Here is a 20,516-nt window from a genome sequence, read left to right on the forward strand (position 1 = left end):
AGGGTTACCCACCCCTGACTTAAACCAAGGATGGTGTGCCTGTGGCCCTTCAGATGCTGTTGGATTCCAATCATTCCTTGCCAATTGTGCCACTGGAAGCTATAATCCAGCATTGTCTGGCCTCTGAATAGCAGTTGCTATGTATCACATGGGGGGAGAGGGCTGTCCTACTGAGAACCTGCTTCAAGCCTCCAATAGTCATCTGGTTGGCTGCCATGAGAACAGGATGCTGGGCTAGACATTGACCTCATCCAGCAGGGTTCTTTTAATGTTCGTATTGAGCAGCTTCCTCCAGTCTTTGCTGCCCCCTGGCGTCGGGAAAACCAGTTGGCTCCAGTTAAAGTGAAAATTGGGTCTGGCCGACATCCATTGAGCACACTTAGTGGGCATGGAAGGCTCACAGCAACCAAAAACCAGGGGAGAAGGGAGGGCATGGCTGGCACCCTGAACAGAAGCACTCTGCACTGTGTTGTTGTTGTTATACTGTTTCCCCTTATGATAATAATTTGAAACTACAAGAGCCTTGACTGCTTTGTAGAAGCCAAAGAATAAGCGAGCTAACAGGTCAAAGTGGCTTATCTTGGTGCTGTGACCAAAAAGGCTCTGCTACTCCTGGCAACCTGCCAACCAGAAGGTGGGGAGACTTTGGGAAGATCCTCCTCCAAGGACCAGGTCACACAAGGAAATTTGAGTAGGAGAATGTGGTCTAAAGTCCTTCCCAGCTCCATAATTGATATAACCCTGCCCAAACTGTTTAAGCCAGCCGCCAAATCCAGCAGCTGATTGGCATCTGTTAGCCGGTGCAAATAATTGTAGATGCGACGCTTTGTTTGCTTCCTATGAGCACTTGAGTAAATCGCATGGCTTGGGTAGCTTTAAAAGAGAATCGGACAAATGCATGAAGGATAAGGCTATCAGTGACTACCAAACCTGATGGCTACTTTCTCCCTCCACAGTCGGAGACAGTAATGGTTCTGAACGTGAGTTTCTGGTGCAGGTGGGGAGAGGGCTCATGCGCTTGAATCCTGCTTGTGGGCTTCCCATAGGCATTTGTGAGAACAGGATGCTGGACTGGGTGGGCTACTGGCCTGTGTTCTTACGTACTCTCCTGCCTTTCTACCTGCAGAAGCAGAAACGAACTGGCCTGGTCAGTGGTCCTGGGCGATTACGACCTGACAAAGCCGGATGAAGGGGAGCGGGTTGTTCCGGTCAGCCACATCCTTTCCCATCCCAAGGTGAGCTGGGGTCGCCAGTGTGGTGTAGTGGTTAAGAGCGGTAGTCTCGTAATCTGGTGAACCGGGTTCGCTTCCCTGCTCCTCCACATGCAGCTGCTGGGTGACCTTGGGCTAGTCACACTTCTCTGAAGTCTCTCAGCCCCACTCACCTCCCAGAGTGTTTGTTGTGGGGGAGGAAGGGAAAGGAGAATGTTAGCCGCTTTGAGACTCCTTCGGGTAGTGATAAAGCGGGAGATCAAATCCAAACTCCTCTTCTTCTTCCTGTTCCACCCACAGTGATCCCATTCTTAGGCCCTTTCTCTTTTCCTCCACTCCCAACTTCTCCTTTCTCTGCCCGCAGTTCAACCCCAAGACCTTCCACAACGATGTGGCTCTGTTGGAACTGAGCAGCCCCGTGACCCTGTCGGCCTGGGTGACTCCAGTGTGCCTTCCTGAGCGACCCATGGAACTGGGCACAGGGATGCCATGCTATATCATTGGCTGGGGATCGCTCTATGAAGGTAGTGTGAGGAAGGGCAACCCAGGAGCATGTGGGGGGGTGGGGGCTAGGGTTGGGAGAGAAACTTGGTTTAGTTCTCTTCTTCTTCTTCTTCTTCTTCTTCTTCTTCTTCTTCTTCTTCTTTCATTATTCATACCCCACCCATCTGGCTAGGTTTCCCCAGCATATATCAAAACATAATAAAACATCAAACATTAAAAACTTCCCAATACAGGGCTGCCTTCGGATGTCTTCTAGAAGTTATGCAGTTCTTTATCTCCTTGACATCTGAAAGGAGGGCATTCCACAGGGAGGGTGCCACCACTTAGAAGGCCCTCTGCCTGGTTCCCTGTAACTCTGCTTCTCACAGTGAGGGAACCAGCAGAAGACCCTCGGAGGAGGGGGTGGAGGAGGAGGATGGGGGTGAAGATACTCCTTCAGGTATACTGGGCCGAGGCCGTTTAGGGCTTTAAAGGTCAGCACCAACACCTTGAATTGTGCTCAGAAACACACTGGAAGCCAATGAAGAGCCTTTAGGACTGGTGTTATATGGTCCCAGTGCCCATATAACTGACTGAACAAACTGAATTTGCCCTTTCCAAAGCAATGCATCAACCGAAACACAGCCACCCTTTGAAATTTGCATTTCTCTGAATTTTGCGATGCCATTTTCCAGCCATATACAAAAATGCACTTTACTAGGCTAAAGTGTGCCTGCGAATGCATATATTGGTGAAAACACATTGCAGAAATGTGCTAATAGTTGAGAAACTTGTGTTGCAAAAATTTGCGCACAAAAATGTGTATTTGGGATATCTCAGTTGTTAGAGCAGGAGACTCTTAATCTCAAGGTCATGGCCTCAAGCCCCACATTGGGCAAAAGATTCCTGCGTTGATGACCCTCTTGGTCCCTTCCAGCTCTACAATTCTATAAATTAGAACTAAAATGCTAAGGAATTTTCATGAGAACTCCTACCAAATCTGGAGCTGGGCCCTAGAAAAAAAGCAATGCCTGGGGCCACTGGCAGGGTTGGCCTCTCCCTTGTGGCTTCATCCAGCTGCCACATGGGAAGGGCTTCCATCGCCATGCCAAGGTGGGCAATTTTGTGGGGAGGTGGTGGTGGGAATTGGGGCCCCTCCATAATGTCATATGCTTGCCCCATAGATGGTCCAGGAGCTGATGTAGTCATGGAAGCCCAGGTTCCCATCCTGGCTCAAGACATCTGCCGTGGTGCGCTGGGGCGCCAGCTCTTCACCAGCGCCATGTTCTGCGCTGGGATCCTCTCCGGGGGTGTTGACTCCTGTCAGGTAAGGGGGCTCCTGGAGGAGGGGGCGGTGAGGGACAGTGGAGCAGTGCCAGGGGGGTAGCCTTCTGGCATTTCCAGCACACTGCTGGCGCAGAAATTGGCATCAGGGCTTGGCAGGGATGGGCATCTGCTGAGAGCCCACGATTCCACTAAGGACCTCCATAGTCCTGCTTCTCTTCACGGTTGCATCCTGCTTGTTCACCTGCCTCTCACTCAGGCCCAGAGCGGGAAAGCAAGGAAATAACAGCAGTGGTGAGGAGAGAGCGATGGGGAGAAGCTGCCACTGACTCCATGCTCAGCTGACTGGCTCTGTCCGGCAGCAGTGCTGAGGCAGAGGAGGAGGAGCTGGCAGCAATGGCAGGAAGCGGTCAGAGTCATGGAGGGGAGAGAAAACGCCATATCCTACAGCGGCCAGCTGGACTGGCAATTGTGCCATGATGCCCACATAACTAGCATAAGAAGACCCTGCTAGGTCATGTAGTCCCACCTCCTGTTCTCACAGTGGCCAATCAGATTTCTCCAGGAAGCCCACAGGAAAGAGCCCTCCCTCCCTGTTTCCCATAAGAAGATCCAAAGAGCCTTCCTGTTGCATTTAGTCCAAGATCTTGTTCTCAGAGTGGCCAAACAGATGCCCGTGAGAAGCCCGCAAGCAGGATTCAAGCACAAAAACCATCTCCCCTCCTGCAGTTTCCAGCAGCTGCAATTGAGAAGCATCCCTGCCTCCAAAACCACAGGAGGGGGAGAGTTGCTCTTGTGCTCGAATCCTGCTTGTGTGTTTCTCCACAGGCATCTGGTTGGCCACTGTGAGAACAGGATGCTGCTGAGGTGTGTGGTCGTCATGGCACCAGACCTGCCAGTCCAGCTGGCCACTGTAGGCTACAGAGTTCTGCGCTGAATGGCCCTGAATGGTCTTTTCCAGCAAGGGCAGGGGGGCAGGATTCCTTGACTTGCACATTTCCCTGTTTTGGACCCACAACTGTTTCTCCTTCCAGGGTGACTCTGGGGGACCACTCACTTGCTGGGACCCTTTGTCAGAGCGGTATGTGCTATACGGGATCACCTCCTGGGGCGACGGCTGTGGTGAGCGTGGGAAGCCTGGGGTGTACACCCGAGTCGCCGCCTTCACAGAGTGGGTGCACCAGCAGATGGAGAGTGAGTGTTAATGTTGGCATTGTCGCTCCCAACTCCTCCACGGGGGGCAGAACAAATTGGAGGTTGACTGGGGCCAGTCACACCTTTGCAGTTCAGGGGACGTGATGGAGGAGGTACCCAGACGGGGAAGAGTTGCTGTAGCCCGAATTAGCCACATCTCTGAACCGTACCTCCAAAATACAGTTGCGAGATGTGAGGCACTCAGTGGGCCTCATGATTGGTCTGGCGTTGATGAATTTCACTTCAGGCACCTTCTGTCCCTGAACTATGCCAGCCTGCCAATATAGGAACAACTATTTAGAAATTGGTGTCTGGGTTTTGATTTTTCCTCTTCCCTCCCTGTACATTTCCCCTTGTGTGTCGTGTTTCCTTAAATTGTAAGCCTGCAGGTAGGGACTGTCTTGTTTTGATGGTATTTAAGCTGCTCTGGGAGCCTTTTTGGCTAAGGAGTGAAGTAAAAATGCTCTAAACGAAACAAGCAAATGAATAACTCCAAAACTGAGGGTGGGTGCAGTGTTTGCTCTGGCACCTCTTTGTGCTTCACAAGCCAGGAACATCCATATGTTGTTGGACTGCAGCTTCCATCATCCCCTGACCTTTGACCACACTGGGTGGAGCTGATGGGAGTTGGAGTTCCGTGACACCTGGAGTGAGCTGCGCTGCCTACCCCTGCTTGATGCCTTTCAGGTCACCCTGCTGGGAAATCCATGTTCCTTCCGACCCTTGGTCAGGCCCCTCCCTCTCTCAGTGCTGACAACAATTCCCCTTTGCTAATCCTCTGCACAGAGTCGCCCTCCAGCCGGGAGCCCACCTGCTTCGAGCTGCTGGCATTGGCTCAGATGCCACCCGATAGGCAGCGAGTGGAGCTCTCACACCTGTGTGCCTTCTACACCCAGCCCTGCTCCCCCTCTGCTAGTCCAGCGGCTTGTGCCCATGCTGCAGATGAGAAGTGCAAGGCCAAGAGGCAGCAATGCGGTGAGTGGCATGGCAAGGGCTGGCTGGGAGCAGGTTTAGCATGAGAACCCAGGCTATTGCAGCTTGTAAAGAATCATTTGCCTTGTTGCCTGCAGCGATCACAATTCTCTCCAGGGGATCAGGCAGGGACATTAAAGAAAACACAACCACAGTTCTCTGCTGAACTCTGCTGAAATGAGACAAATGGTCCATACAGGTGTGGCTGGGGAGTCTAGTAAACATTTATGTGGGCAAATAAGTCCACTTGGGTGGGCTTTTCTTCAAGGTGGGGATAATTGGGGTGTGGGGAGAAGGCTCGCCATTACTGCACAAACCAGTATATGGTTGGAGTCTGCTCACATGAACACAGGGATAGCCGTCCACAGCAGGGAAAGTTATCTTCAACATTTCTGTCTCACCTCCCTGTGAAGTTATTCTCAAGGTGACAAATCCAATGAGAAGCGTAGACAACAAATCCAAAATTATAAATGGATTAAAAGAAAGCTAAAATGACACAATAAAAATGGCTATCAGTAGGAACACAATCAATATAAAAACAGCAGCTGTTGGAAACTTGTTTTCAATGGAAGCAACTATAAATGAGTGTTTGTAGGGGGAAGGTCTCAGCTGCCTGATGAGCTGTGATGGGGAGAAGTGAGCCTCCTCTGAGTAGGGGATTTCATGGCCCAGGTGCCACTACGGAAAAGGCTCTGTCCATCCACCCCCATCTTGTTCTTCTGATCTGGGAGGAAGCAGGCATTGTCCTCAGCAGATGATCTTAAAGGTTGGGCATTTTCACATGGATGGAGGCAGTTCTTAAGATAATTTTTTTTCCAGACTGTTCAGGGCTTTTAAAAGAACCAGCACTTTAAACTGAGCTCAGAAACAAACTTGTGATTATGATGGAAAAGGCTGGAAGCCTCTAAACTTCCCAGAGGTTTGATAGTTACCTTCTCCTACGCAGCGTCCATGGAGAAAGGCAGACATCAAGCCTTTGGGGAGTTCAGAGGATCCCACTCCTTCCCTCTATAATTGTGACCTAACACATGACTTGCATATTCTTCACGAGGTCATATCTGTGAGCTGAACTTCACCTAATGCTTTGAGAATTTCACACGGTTGGTTTTGAGCGTTCTATCCCCCAAGGCAGCACTCGTGAGAGATGGGCACATCATGCTTCCTTTGCCTAAAAGTGTGTCCCTGGGAAGCTATGTTTCTTTCCCATATACTCTGGCGCTCCGTTCGATGCCTTGTTTTCCCAGGCTTAAAGCACCCCCAAAGTGAGACAGACTGGATTCTTGGTGTCTTGCTGAGGGATCTCTGCAGCGCCATTGTCCTTCCCAGGCTGGGCGCTGGAGGCTGATTGTTCTGTGTGGCATTCCTGGCTTAATCAGGTCTACGTAAACACTTGTTTTTCTCCAAAGCATTGTTGGTTTTGAGGAGAGGCTTAGATCTGATCCCAGTGTCTTTTACGGAGCCCAGGGCCCTGTTGACAAAGCCGGTTCTCACCTCGGGGACATACTGAGTGAGAGATTGAAAGGTCCATTATGAAGTTCCTGCTGATGTGCAGTTATTTATTTTGTATAAAGCACTTTTACCCTGTTCTTCAGACACAGAAAAGGCTTCTTGAGTGCGTTGCAAAGACTGGTTGTAAGACAACCAGGACGGCTTTAAAAGAGGATTGGATAAATTCACGAGAGATTAGGTTGTTGGTGACTAGTAGCAATGATAGCATCTGCCCCATGATAGCTCAGTTGGTAGGGAATGGGACTCTTAATCTCAGGGTCATGGGTTCAAGCCCCACATTGGACAAAAGATTCCTGCAATGTACGGGGTTGGACTAGATGACCCTCGTTGTTCCCTTCCAACTCTACAATTCTGTGATTCTATGGTTGGCCACTGTGAGACCAGGATGCTAGACAAGATGGGCCTTTGGCCTGATCCAGCAGTGCTGTCCTTACATTCTTCCTAGCATCAGAGCCCTTGTCCTTCCCATTCTCCCTCTCTCTCAAATTCAGCACAGTAATATCCAATCATGTATACTATAAATGAAGAAATAATGAGCACAGCACATACGACATTAAGCAGGCACATTATGAAAATTGACCAATTCTGTATGAAATTCATTAGTTATTTGATTTCCTGCTTGTGATTTTATATAATGTTAATTTTACCATGAATGCCACATTCCATTCTGCTCCCCCCCCCCAAAAAAAAAACCCATTTAGAAACATAAGGGACAGGTTATTAGTTTTTCCAATTGCAGGTTATTTTTTTAAATTTTGCAGCTGATAATAAAATAGTTCCATACCGGATTCTTTTAAAGTAATAGCTTTTCAATCATGTAAAATAACAGTTTTTTGGACTGTAAGGAATTAAGCGTGATCTGTTCAGTGTCTCTTAGAAACGAAAGCGCATACCCCAAAGGGGCGTAATGGAAAAACTCGAGCCCATCTTCGAGGCACGTAGGGACAAATGATAGATGATATGAAAAATGGATTATCACATTTTATGGCTTTTTTTTTAAAGACATAGGTACAGCAGGGAGTGGCCAGTTTCCTGAGTGAAGCACGTTGGAAGGGGCTTTTAATCCCCACCTTGGTTGTGGTCTCAGTGAAAATCACACGCCTGTCAAGCAGCTAGTAGCTCTGAGAGGGAAGCATCAGATCATAGAATTGCAGAGTTGGAAGGGACTCCCAGGGTCATCTAGTCCAACCCCCTGCAATTTAGGAGTCGCAGCTAAAGAATTCCTAACAGATGGCTATTCAACCTCTGTGTTGTTGGTTGTTGGCATCCACCTGTCTCAGGAGTGCTCCTTTGTGGGTCAAACTGTTGGAGAGTTACAGCGCCTGCTGTGGCTGTAGAGAATGATACGGGAGAGACAAGTTTTCTTGCAGCTGGAGCAGATGAAGGTGTCCGGTTATGCTGATGTGGGTGCACCATGCGTTCTTCCCAGCAGTCATTCCTCCTTTGGTCACTGCTGTGGATGCACCCCCTGACAGACTCTCTCCAGGCACTGTGGTTGTCTGCAAGGGATTCCCACATAGCGGGGTTGAAGTTGCCAGCCTTTGTGTCCTGTTTGCAGACATCTCTGTAATGCAGAGTTGGTCTGCCAACTAGCCTGGGACCTGAACCCAGCTCCTCATAGAGTACGTCCTTGGGTATCCTGCCATTTTCCTTGACCTCTCCAATGAACCGATTGGGACCCATGATGGCAGCATTGGAGGCTTTCATTGGAGTCTTGCTCTTAGGGTCTTACAGGCAAATTAATTGAGGAGAAGGCTGCCAATGGCAACTAGCCATGACAAACATTTCTCCCTCCACTGTTCACTGTTGGAGACAGTATACAGTGGTACCCGGGTTACATATGCTTCAGGTTACATACGCTTCAGCTTACAGACTCCGCTAACTGAGAAATAGTACCTCGGGTTAAGAACTTTGCTACCGCATGAGAACAGAAATCGTGCTTCAGCGGCGCAGCAGCAGCAGGAGGCCCCATTAGCTAAAGTCGTGCTTCAGGTTCAGAACAGTTTCAGGTTAAAAACGGACCTCCGGAACGAATTAAGTACTTAACCCGAGGTTCCACTGTACCTCTTGAATACCAGTTGCTGAGAATCAGAAGTGGGGAGAGTTGTTGTGGGACTCAGGTCTTGCTTTGGGGCTTTTGAGAATAGAATATGGGACCAGATGAACCTTTCGCCTGATCCAGCTGCAGGGCTCTCCTTCTTGTGTTGCTCTTATAGCACTCTTAACTTGTTTTCCCCAGAGCTGCGTTCGTACGCTCAGACCTTGTTGGAGTTCCTGCGTCGGGCGGAGGAGTTTTTCCGCACTCAGATTGACTTCTCGTTCTTCACACACTCCCTCCCCCAATTCATGGAGCAAGTCTACCACCACCTCTTCCCTCCTCGAGCACGACAGGATTCCAGAGGTACTCCTTGGCCCATGTCTTGGGATCAAGACAGAATTTATATAAGGGATCTTGTAGCTCGGGTTTCACTGGTCTGTTGCACTCCAGAGGTTTGGACTACACAAACTATCAGCGCTGGCTGGAGCTGATGGGAACTGTGGTCCAAAACCTTTGGAGGGCTAGTGTTGAGGAAATAATGTAAAGGTAAAAAAAAGGGTAGGGACATGGATGGCGCTGTGGGTTAAACCACAGAATCTAGGGCTTGCCAATCAGAAGGTTGGCGGTTCGAATCCCCGTGATGGGGTGAGCTGTTGCTCGGTCCCTGCTCCTGCCAACCTAGCAGTTCGAAAGCACATAAAAGTGCAAGTAGACAAATAGGTACTACTCTAGCGGGAAGGCAAATGGCATTTCCGTGGGCTGCTCTGGTTTGCCAGATGCAGCTTAGTCATGCTGGCCACATGACCCGGAAGCTGTACACCCGCTCCCTTGGCATTTAAAGCGAGATGAGCGCCACCACCCCAGAGTCATCCGCGACTGGACCTAATGGTCAGGGGTCCCTTTACCTTTACCTTTTTAAAAAAAGGTAAAGGACCCCTGGACAGTTAAGTCCAGTAAAAGTTGACTATGGGGTTGCGGCGCTCATCTCACTTTCAGGCCAAGGGAGCTGGTGTTTGTCCACAGACAGCTTTGCGGGTCATGTGGCCAGCGTGACTAAATCGCTTCTGGCGCCATAATGGAAACCAGAGCGCACGGAAACACTGTTTATCTTCCTGCCACAACGGTATCTATTTTATCTACTTGTACTTATCTGCTTGCACTGGCGTGCTTTCGAACTGCTAGGTTGGCAGGAGCTGGGACTGAGCAACAGGAGCTCACTCCGTTGCAGGGATTTGAACTACTGACCTTCTGATCAGCAAGCCCAAGAGGCACAGTGGTTTAGACCACAGTGCTACCCTCCTCCCTACTGTTGAGGAAATATTGGAGTTCTGGCACACAGTTTCTCCCATTTCATCTCCTTGCCAACTTCCATGTTATACAAAATCCCAGACAAAAATGTTTTGCTACATTGCAGAAACCAAGCTGCGATGTCCATTGAAGTTCTAGGTCTTTAACAGCATGCATTTTTGTATGGCCAAATAAATCTATAGTTTCACCCCATCGTCTCTCTGTTCCAGGAAATGCAGCCCCTGCTGAATTTCTGCCTTTATATCCCTGTTCAAAGCATATAGACTGACTTTGTCAGGAGAAAATTTGCAACGCATCCTCTGCAGCAAATGGTCCTAGACCTGAGGAATGCCTGTTGCCCCATTTCCACTGCTGTTCATCAACGGAGTTTCATCCTCATACTCACCTTGGTCCTAATGGCTTGTGAGAGCCCAGAGCTATCTCCACCTGCAGCTGAAAACTACAGGAACACAGTTCCTGGCCCTATTTCTACCCAGGGACAGAGAGTACCATCAGAACACATTATGACTGTCTTACGGCTAAAGTCCCTAACCGTGCCGCAGCCACCATAGGTGGGGAAGGGGCACTTCTCCCCTACCCCAGACTGACACCCGCATTACCCCCAAGAGCAGGTTGCAGAGCCAGAGGCGGTTGTTGCCACAGGAGGTGGGCGAGAGAGCCTGCAGCCAGATGCCAGGAAAATGCAAAAACGAGAAGCCCAGACTTCGCCCAGGAGGTAAGGTGACACCTCCGTGTTTCTGTTCTGCTGGTGCCTTGCTTGTAGGCATAGTGGCATGGTGCTGGGTGGGAAGTGTGTGTGTGTGTGTGTGTGTGTGAGAGAGAGAGAGAGAGAGAGAGAGAGCGCGCGCACCATTAGAGCAGCCAGGAAGGGAAGCATACAGGAAGAGGATTCAGGGGAGTTACTGAGTTCTTCTCTGGCCTGGATTTTAACTTTTGGGGACCATTATGCTCGCTGGGGAGAGCATTACAAATATCCAGGATACATTTTTTGAGGAGTAGGGAAATATAAAATTCACCAATATTAATCAAGGAACAATGCTATAACTGCTGACCTTCCGACCAGCAAGCCCAAGAGGTTCAGTGGTTTAGACCACAGCGCCACCTGCTCCCTCATTTACCTTACTATAACCACAGAGAAAGATAAAGAGAGAGGCGGGAGAAAATAGTTATTTACTTCACAGTCCTGTAAAAGAAATTGTTTAAAATCTCAAAGTGTTGGGGTTCTAGAGCTAATTGCAGTAAACGGGCATAGCAATTGTACTTTCGTATTGGCAAAGGGCGGTGAATGCAAGCAGAAACTCAGGTGAATCGTGCCCACCGGCCCACCTCTAATTCCATGTGTTTATGCAAACTCACATGCCGAGCCTACTATACATGTGCACACTGTCTGTGCATAGACTAAGTCCATGTGTGATCTGCTCCCTAGATAATATCCAGACTGACAAAGGGTTTGGATCAACCCAGAAGCTTACTTGCAACTTCTTCTTTTTTGCCCCAATAAAGGTGTTAAGCTGCTGTTCCTTTAGATTCTTACCATACTGTTCCTTTGATGTTAGAAAACCTTTCATTTCAAAGAGAGGTTGCATTGATAGGCATAGGAGAGGGGTCAGGGAAGAGATCTTCAAAGCCAGGAGGTGAACCTGGCCAGACTTCCGAAATGTGCAGCCTCCTTCATTTTTACTCAGTGACGGTTCACGGAAACACACAATTAGCTACAGAGAGAGGCAAAGAAGTAGGCTTCTGTAGGCAAGGGCTGTTCCGAACGCTCATCCTAGGGACCCCTCCAGGCAAGCTGTTTATTGAGAATCCATTGGTTTGCTTGCACACAATTTGATGTGTTTAGAACCCAACACTCAGAGACACACCTGGGATAGGAAGTACAAGCTGCATGGCAGGCTTGTGGGTGGGTGGCTCAGGAGCAGAGGTGCTGGGATAGAGATGGTCTGAGCACCCTTTTCCTTACTGAGTCTCTCTTTGCAGGCCTCCTCGGTCCACCCTCCCCTCCTTTGCCTCGTTGTTCCAGGGCACGGGGCCCAGTTTGGGCGACTGGGTGCAGGAGCTGAATGCCCTGGCCGAGGGCTCGAGAACCACAGCCGGCGGGGAGGAGCAGCTGTTCCTGCAGGTATGTGAATGGGTGGGGAGGGGAAGAGAGAGGCAAGATTGGAGCTGCACTCTGGCTGCAAAGGCAGACAGGAAGCCATAGAAAGAGGAGAGAGATATGGATCACAGTCAGCTTCGTGGTGTTACTCTCATTAGGCAGCAGGCCCGGCCTACCATAAAGGAAAGACAAGCAGTTGCTTCAGGTGGGAGCTGCTGGGTGTCAGCAACAACATCCCACCACTATTCCTCCTGAGATCACCCACCCTGTCACCCACCCCATAAATCAGTGGTTCTCAGAGTGGGGGTACGGCAGGGTGATGGGATTGCCTGGGGGGTGCGAAGAGGCAAGGGGGATGGGGGCACGGGAGGTGTAAATGACTATCAAAGTTTGAAAAGCTAGTATCACTCAATCAGGTCATCCATTCTGTTGAATTAATCAAACCAAATAGTTTTAACTGGGGTTTGATTGAATGTGCAATTAATTGTTACTGTTTTGAATTTTATTGTATTGTTATCTTCCTTAGTGGGTCATGCAAACTTCTACTCTTTACAGTGGTACCTCGGGTTGCAGACACTTCAGGTTACAGACTCCGCTAACCCAGAAATAGTACCTCAGGTTAAGAACTTTGCTTCAGGATGAGAACAGAAACTGTGCAGCGGCAGCAGTGGGAGGCCCCATTAGCTAAAGTGGTAGCTCAGGTTAAGAACAGTTTCAGGTTAAGAACGGACCTCTAGAACGAATTAAGTTCTTAACCCGAGGTACCACTGTAGAATGATTTTTATAGGGTAGGAGGCACTTGAGATGAGTTTATGAAAGATTGGGAACCACTGCCCTAAGCTAACTGCCAGGGCTTGAAGTAAGAGCCGACTGCCAGCCAGCCAGTGAACAGTCACTTTCTGTTTTTGCAACAGGAGTGGGAGGAAGCCGCCTCGTCCTTTTCCCTGGGCAGCAAAGTATCTTGGCTTTTCTCCCAGGGGACCCACGGTTCATTTGCAGCTTTCTGCTCCTCCCCCAATATAAGTGAGAAGCACTTTGGTGCCATTAATGCAGCGGTTTGACTTCACCCCTAGAGGCATACTCCATTGTCCCCCGTGACAGACAGATGCCAGCAACAATAAAGCACTGGGGGAAGCTGCATTTAGGGCACTGACACAAATCGCCCCTGTGGTGGCATCCAGATGGTTTTTGTGCAGCGTTTTACGTGTTGATGAAAGATGAAAGAATATCGATCAGTGGTGCGGTGAAGCACCCCTTGTAGCTAAGCTGAGGAACAGGCAGGTTACATCACATTAGCAAGCATGGCTAAAGGCTAAACCAACCCTTTTATTTTGGGAGGAAATAAATCCCCCAGTCCCTTCCCAATGAAAAAGCATGCAAGCTTTGCAGCCCAGCAGAACTCTTCACCAGGATGGATATTCAGCAAAGCAAGGGAGTTAAAAATCTGGCTAGGGCTGCTGGGAGTTCAAAACATCCAGAGGACACCCAGTCTCTTTGTTCTCGAGGTCCTCCCATTATGCTCTTTCCAGTCATTCCTTGGCAGTTCTGGTTTGGAACTGGTCAGCCACTTAACTTGCCAAGCCACTTGCCAGCCCCAAACAGACCTATCGGCTCGCTCTGAGCTATCCCTCTGCCTTCTTTCCAAACACAGCAGGCAGATGGGGAGGTGAAGGAGCTGCAGGAACAAGGGTGGATCTTCCTTCAGCAGCTGCGAAGAGAACTGGGCCTTCAGGATGCTTCCCCCGAAGCTGGGACAGGGGAGGAAGACACAATTGCAGTCACCACCACTCCCCAAGGTCTTGCCTTGAATGGTATGGAATGGGCCATGGGGCAGGACCAGAAATGGGAAGGTGGGTGGGTGGCTTTGGGGCCCTTGGAGGATGGTGTACCAGAGCAGTCAATCCCTAGAATGAATCAAGAAGCTTACATTGCAGGAGTGGAGGGAGGCCAGGTCTTTACTTCCCTGCAGGCCAACGTTGGCAGGTGGGCAGCGCCACCAGCCCGTCAATCTTCCGGTGTTATGATGGCCTGTGTTCGGGAAGGGTCTGCACCACTAGCGCATTCCTGCAGCGCCCAGCGGGATGGAACTCTCTGCTCACCAGCACATGGGCACCGTTTGGCCTGGAATGGCCCTGCTTTGTACTATCCAAGAGTCAGGGCTGCATACAACTTTGCAAGCCCAATTTCAAATGCTGGTTTTAACTCATAATCCCTTTCACAACCGGAGAACCCAGTGTTTTACGGAGCCTTGGATGGCTCCGTCAGAGCAGGAGACTCTTAATCTCAGGGTTATGGGTTCAAGCCCCACATTGGGCAAAAGATCCCTGCATTGCAGGGTTTGGACTAGGTGACCCTCAGGGTCCCTTCCAATTCTGTGATTCAATTAAAACCTCGTGAGCCTGCCTGGGCCCTTCTGCATGCAAGGCACTAAGCTGTGGCCCTTCCGTGAATTGGTCTGGTGATTTGGTGCTTGGTTGTTGTTTTTTAATCAGTTCACATAATAACTGGAGACTTTCATAGTTGGCATCTAACAGTTCACATAATAACTGGAGACTTTCATAGTTGGCATCTAACTAATAAAAGAATAGCAGTGATGATACCTATTCAGAATTCTACCCCGAGGAAACAGTGGAACCGCCATTGGCAGAATTTCTCCACTTCTCCCTATCCGCCCTCTTTCCATTGTTTCCCCTCCCCAGCTATCGCCCCTCCTCTCCCTTCCCCCCCTTCCCCTGTGGTAATTAGGATTAAGGAAAAAAGATCCCCTTGTCCAGCCTTCACCAACCTGGTGCCCTCCAGCTGCTGGCTGATGGGGAAGAAGAGAGACGGGTTATGAGCAAAGCAAGGCAGGCTAGCATTGTTCTGTGCCTTTCCCCGTAGCTTCTCCCCAACTCTTAAACCTTCACTTTCCCGTCTTGCTCTGTGGCAGACTCCCTGGCCAGCGACGCCCACCCCCAGCGGGAAAAGCGCAGCCTTGGGAACGCGGGCCCCATTTGGGGAAAGGATGACACCTTCCCCCAAGGTAGGTTTGTCCCAAGCTTCCTCAAAACAGGAGGGGAGGGGCCTTGGGTAAAGGGGTGGAGCCTAACAGTGTATGGGAGGGAAGTCACCTGGTGGATCTAAGGGCAGAGTATGGAGCAAAGAGGCCACATGTCCTCCTTTGCAGAGGAAAGTCCTCTATTTGATGGGCTGTTGGGAAGCCAGTCCTCTGTTTGAAGGGCTGTCTAGTCTAAGTCCAGTTTAAGAAGGTGAGCAATAGGGGCCTTGAAGTTGCCCATTGGCAGGTAACAGCTGGTTAGCAAACTGATCAGCCGCACAGCTCACCTGATCATAGTCTTCTCTACAGTGAGATATATTCCACAGGCAGCAACCAGTTTGTGCACGGCTTACATTCTGAGGCACCGGACACTCACATGAAATTTCATATAATCGGAACACCCATTGAAAAGGCCTGCAAACACCCCATTCCGCCCATTTTGGTGACATTTTTTGGTCCCTTTCAGGTTCAGTGTGATGCACGTATGCACGGTCTCACACATGCCTAAAACGGTCACTGCCTGTATTTATTTTTAAGTTAGAGCAATTATTTCCAAATGTGCATGTATAAATATAAATCAGCATGGACAAGTATTTCATAAGCTGCAAGGGAGCTATGTGCAGGGTGACCTTGGGGCAGAGGAAGGATCCCCCCCAACTCCCCCTCTGCTTTGCTTTCCCGACGAAAATCGTCCCCACCCGAATCTGCCATTTGCCTTGGGAGGAAAGGTGCATCTCCAGAGCCCAGCAGCCTTCTCTCCAGCAAGAACCTTCTCTTCTGCTCTGAAAGACTTTGCCTGTTCTCTCCCAAATATTCTATCCACCTGCCTCTCCCCACCCTTCAATTCCTGCAGCAGGCTCCAGCTGCCGGGGCATCAATGAATCTGCCCAGCAGGTCCGTTCTGTGCGTGAGATGCACCGCTGGATCCTTCAAGTGCCTGAGAGGGACCTCGCCATGACCTTCCAGGAGGTGAGGAATGAGAGGATCTGTCAATTGTGGTTTCATTCCATTCTCATTTGTGCTCATCTTAAATTCAGATCTCCACATTCCCACATCAGTTTGCTGATCCCCCACAGTGCACGTGAAAATTCATGATTCTTTTTAGTGCAAATTCTGCCTAATATGTACACATTTTTGCAAGACAGTTTTCCCTAATATAATGCTCATAATATAATGGTTGCCTTCCTCTGCACACGTTCCAGCTTGTCAACATCCTTCTTAAATTGTGGCACCTGGAATTAGACACAGGACTCCAGGTATGGTCTGACCAAGGCAGAATAGAGCAGTACTATCATTTCCCTCAATCTGGACACTAGACTTCTGTTGAATACCATCAGCTGCATTTGATGCATTGCTGCATCCTACTCTGGAGGCCCAGCATAGCCACCAGGGCCAGTGGCCATTGATAGCCCTCTACTGCAGCCTTCATGGTCTTCGCCCCCCCCCCACTCGCTTCCTTTATGCTGCTGCTGCTGCCATTGTTTTCTCGCTTTATGCCTCTTTGTCCTTTTCTCCAATCAGATCCTCGTGGACCTGGGCTCCAAGAACTCCAAGGGCCTATACAGGGCACGCGTCCAAGCCACCGTTGGACACAGATCCACCTCCTTCACCGGTCTCGTTGGCCTGGCCAGCGACTCTCTGTACCGCAGCATGCCTGGCCTCATTGCCCTCGCCCTGGAGAGCCTGAAGAGCTAACCTGGCTGCTCCTGGCAGCGGTTGGACTAACGGGACGCCCTGCGAAACCAGAGGACGAAGGCACAGAGATGCCGCACACCCCTCAGTGAGGCCCCTGTCCTCCGGGTACGATGGCCTGGGAGTAAGGAAGTGTGGCGCAGGTCTGCTGGTCTGCCCATGCAGGGATGAGGGGCCTTTCCTAATCCGAGGGCCGCTTTGCCTTGTTGGGAACCTTCTGGGAGCCACATGCCAGCAGAAGGCAAGGACAGGCAGAAGGGAGCAGAGCAACAGACTCTCTACCTTTGTGCATCTGGCTGCATTCCAGCCAGACAAAAACCAGAAATTTACACACACACACACACACACACACACACTCCATCCTTCCTCCAGGAACAAGTACCATTGTCAGTGATAAAAGACACATCCCAGCCAGGTCAAAACATTCAAAGAGGGGCAGGGCTGGGGAGGACTGGGATGGAGAGGAGGCATGGCTTAGGGGGAGGCCTGAAGGCAAGGGAGATGAGCCTGGGGGGGGGCAGCATTCAGCCTCTCCAGGCCTTGGGTTCTTCATTGTACTAGTGTAAGGGCAGCTCAGAGCACAAGCTAGTCTCTCTCCGCACCAAACCACATTCTGTTTTTCTTTTTCCATATGCTTAAACTGGGCACTTTTGTTTTGATGAAAAAGCAGGCATGGGGCCCCAATCCAGAACATGCTCCTGGCCCAGATCAGGCCCTCTCACACCCAATGCCCTGCTGAAAAATCTGCCCCCTTCCAGGCCTCTGTTTACCCCGCAAGGCGCTGCTTGCAGGAAACGAATCCAGAGCGGACAAAATATCAGGTGATGATGACGGCAACCTCAGGACCTGAGACCAGTTGAGGAGCAAGCCTCATTTTGGGGATGGGGGATGGGGGGGCAGTGTCATCTAATTGCGACTTTCTCTTCCAAATAAAAGCAGCAGGAGTAGAATGCGGAGGGACCCCCATTGTCTAAGAAAGTGTCTCTGGGGCTGAGGGTGGCCGAGTAAAAGCCTTGCATTCTGGGAAATATATTTATTTGTACAAAGGCTTGTTTTTGTAAACAAATAAAATTATATTTTGTGGTATATCTTGTGGTGTGTGTTTTTTTTTTAACCTAAAAGTAACCAAAGCTTATCAACTGGAAATATTTCTCCCTCTCCTAAAAGAAAAGAGGAGGATAAGCATCCATATTCTCACCAACCTGGTGAAGGCCAGACGCTTTGGACTGCAACTCCCATCAGCCCCTGCCAGCGAAGCCATCAGACTTCGGGTCCAGCGAGCTCTGTACTGTTTCCACTGGCTGGCAGCAGCTCTCTCTGGAGTTTCATTAATCGCAGAGTTCTAAGATTGAGTTAACTCATCATTAGCAAAAAACAATATCCACAGGCTTGGTTGAGTGTCAGACCTAATGAATGCAGCAGCTCATTCCTGGTGGATTTCCTCCATGAAAATCAGTTGCAGAGACTGAAAGTCCCTTCCTCCACACAGCCATCTAAGTCTCCTCGTCTCCAGGCCTTTCTACTAGCAATCTGAGATCGTGCCTGCATGCAGCCAACCTCTCCTCCACCCTTTTCATTATTTTTTAAAAATATTTATTAGAATTTTCAACACATTTATGACAAAAAAGACAAAAAATGCATGCAAAAAACATACAATCACAAGTATAACTTCATTCCCTTATATTCATAAAACTTATTTCCCGACCTCCTCATACCTCCCCTTTCTGCATTCCAATCTCTAATCAATTCTCTTCAGCAAATCCTTCCCCTAATTTCTATTTAAATTTTGACCTTTCTTTTCTTGTTTGCATATTCATTACAGCTAACAACCACTTAATTTCTGAATCAACATCGTTTTAACATTCAGCAATTTTACAATATTTCTTAAGATAGTCCTTAAATTTCTTCCAATCTTCTTCCGCCGTCTCTTTTCCCTGGTCTCGGATTCTGCCGGTCATCTCTGCCAGTCCCATATAATCTATAACTTTCATCTGCCATTCTTCCATGGTGGGTAGCTTTTCTGTCTTCCAGTACTTTGCAATGAGTATTCTTGCTGCTGTTGTAGCATACATAAAAAGTGTTCTATCCTTCTTTGGCACCAATTGGACGACCATACCCAGGAGAAAGGCCTCTGGTTTCTTCAGAAAGGTATATCTAAATACCTTTTTCATTTCATTATAAATCATTTCCCAGAAAGCCTTAATCCTTGGGCAAGTCCACCAAAGGTGAAAGAATGTACCTTCAGTCTCTTTACATTTCCAACACTTATTATCAGGCAAGTGGTAAATTTTTGCAAGCTTGACTGGGGTCATGTACCACCTATAAATCATTTTCATAATATTTTCTTTTAAGGCATTACATGCCGTAAATTTCATACCGGTGGTCCACAACCGTTCCCAGTCCTCAAACATGATGTTATGACCAATATCTTGTGCCCACTTGATCATAGCTGATTTAACTATTTCATCCTGTGTGTTCCATTCCAGCAGCAAGTTATACATTTTTGACAAATTTTTAGTATCGGGTTCTAACAGTTCTGTCTCCAATTTTGATTTTTCCACCTGGAAGCCAATTTTCCTGTCCATCTTAAAAATCTCCATTATTTGATAATAGTGAAGCCAGTCTCGCACTTTGTCTTTCAATTTCTCATAACTCTGCAATTTCAATTTATCCCCTTCTTGTTCCAAAATTTCCCAATATTTCGGCCATTTAGACTCCATATTAAGTTTTTTCACCGCCTTTGCCTCCATTGGGGACAACCACCTTGGAGTTTTGTTTTCCAGCAAATCTTTATACCTGATCCAGACATTGTACAATGCTTTCCTGACAACGCTTTCCTGACAAATCCTCCACCCTTTTCATGCCTCTTCTGGGTCTGGGAGACGGGTGGGCAGGGGAGCTTGTAGTAGGAGGGGGAGACACACGTGACACTTCATCAGTCAGATTCATCTCTGCTTCCTGGCTTCCTGCTTCTGATTCTGGCTTCTCTCTGCCACAGACTCTCCCAGCTCACTAAGCCCTGTCACCCTTCAGCTTCCGACAGCCTCTCCCCATCTTCTCCCTATGACCACTCATTGTCCCACCACCACTCCCTGGGCCGGCTCTGAGCCACCTTCCCTTGGGGGTTCCACAACTAGTTCCTCCCACCATTCATCTGTGTCCAACCATTCATGACTCCAGCCATAGGAACATCGAAACCTGTCTTAAAGTGAGTTAGACAATTGGTGCATCTAGCTCAGTACAGTCTACACTGACCAGCAGCAGCTCTCCAGGATGCCAGGCAGGGATATCTCCCAACCCAAGACTTACCTGGAGATGTCGGGGATTGAAACTGGGACCACCTGCTTGCAATGCAGACACGCCACCCCCTAGCTGTGGTCATTCCCACACAACGTCGCCACCTTAGCGCTGATCTCTGCTGCCCTGGGCCCCTTCCTCTGCTGACACGTGTTTGATGTGAAACTCAAGAGCAGTCAAGTACAACATTCCTAGAGTGAACATGTTTACACATGGGGAGGAATGTTTGTCCAGCCAGCAGGTAAAATTCCTGTTTCCTTCTGGGCTGGGACAGACCTCCTCTGCATGTGACTAGAGGTGGGCATGGCCTCACCTGTGCAGGTAACGACAAAAGCACAGAGCAGGACAGCCATCTCTCTGTGACTACTTTCGTCAAAGAAGCAACATCTGCTT

The 20,516-nt window shown here is 49.2% G+C and overlaps 1 protein-coding gene across 5 annotated transcripts in view; it reads left to right on the forward strand.

Annotated features, from left to right (window-relative positions):
• Nucleotides 1–17,912, forward strand: part of PRSS56 (serine protease 56) — a 28,504-nt gene extending 10,592 nt beyond the window's left edge. The window contains exons 6-17 of one of the 5 annotated variants that reach the window (XM_077929634.1): nt 1,127–1,235; nt 1,576–1,735; nt 2,879–3,021; nt 4,013–4,172; nt 4,959–5,147; nt 8,893–9,054; nt 10,606–10,714; nt 11,980–12,121; nt 13,749–13,908; nt 15,027–15,119; nt 15,988–16,103; nt 16,656–17,912. In XM_077929634.1, coding sequence (XP_077785760.1) covers nt 1,127–1,235; nt 1,576–1,735; nt 2,879–3,021; nt 4,013–4,172; nt 4,959–5,147; nt 8,893–9,054; nt 10,606–10,714; nt 11,980–12,121; nt 13,749–13,908; nt 15,027–15,119; nt 15,988–16,103; nt 16,656–16,829 — 1,717 coding nt within the window. In that variant the 3' untranslated portion in view covers nt 16,830–17,912. Of the gene's footprint in view, nt 1–1,126; nt 1,236–1,575; nt 1,736–2,878; nt 3,022–4,012; nt 4,173–4,958; nt 5,148–8,892; nt 9,055–10,605; nt 10,715–11,979; nt 12,122–13,748; nt 13,909–15,026; nt 15,121–15,987; nt 16,104–16,655 lie in introns of those variants that run through there. The other 4 variants (XM_077929635.1, XR_013393094.1, XM_077929636.1 and 1 more) reach the window with 4 other exon arrangements.
• Nucleotides 17,913–20,516: the final 2,604 nt, after the last annotated feature.

The sequence above is a fragment of the Podarcis muralis genome, chromosome 6, assembly GCF_964188315.1.
Source record: "Podarcis muralis chromosome 6, rPodMur119.hap1.1, whole genome shotgun sequence".
In the NCBI taxonomy this organism is placed as follows: Eukaryota; Metazoa; Chordata; class Lepidosauria; order Squamata; family Lacertidae; genus Podarcis; species Podarcis muralis.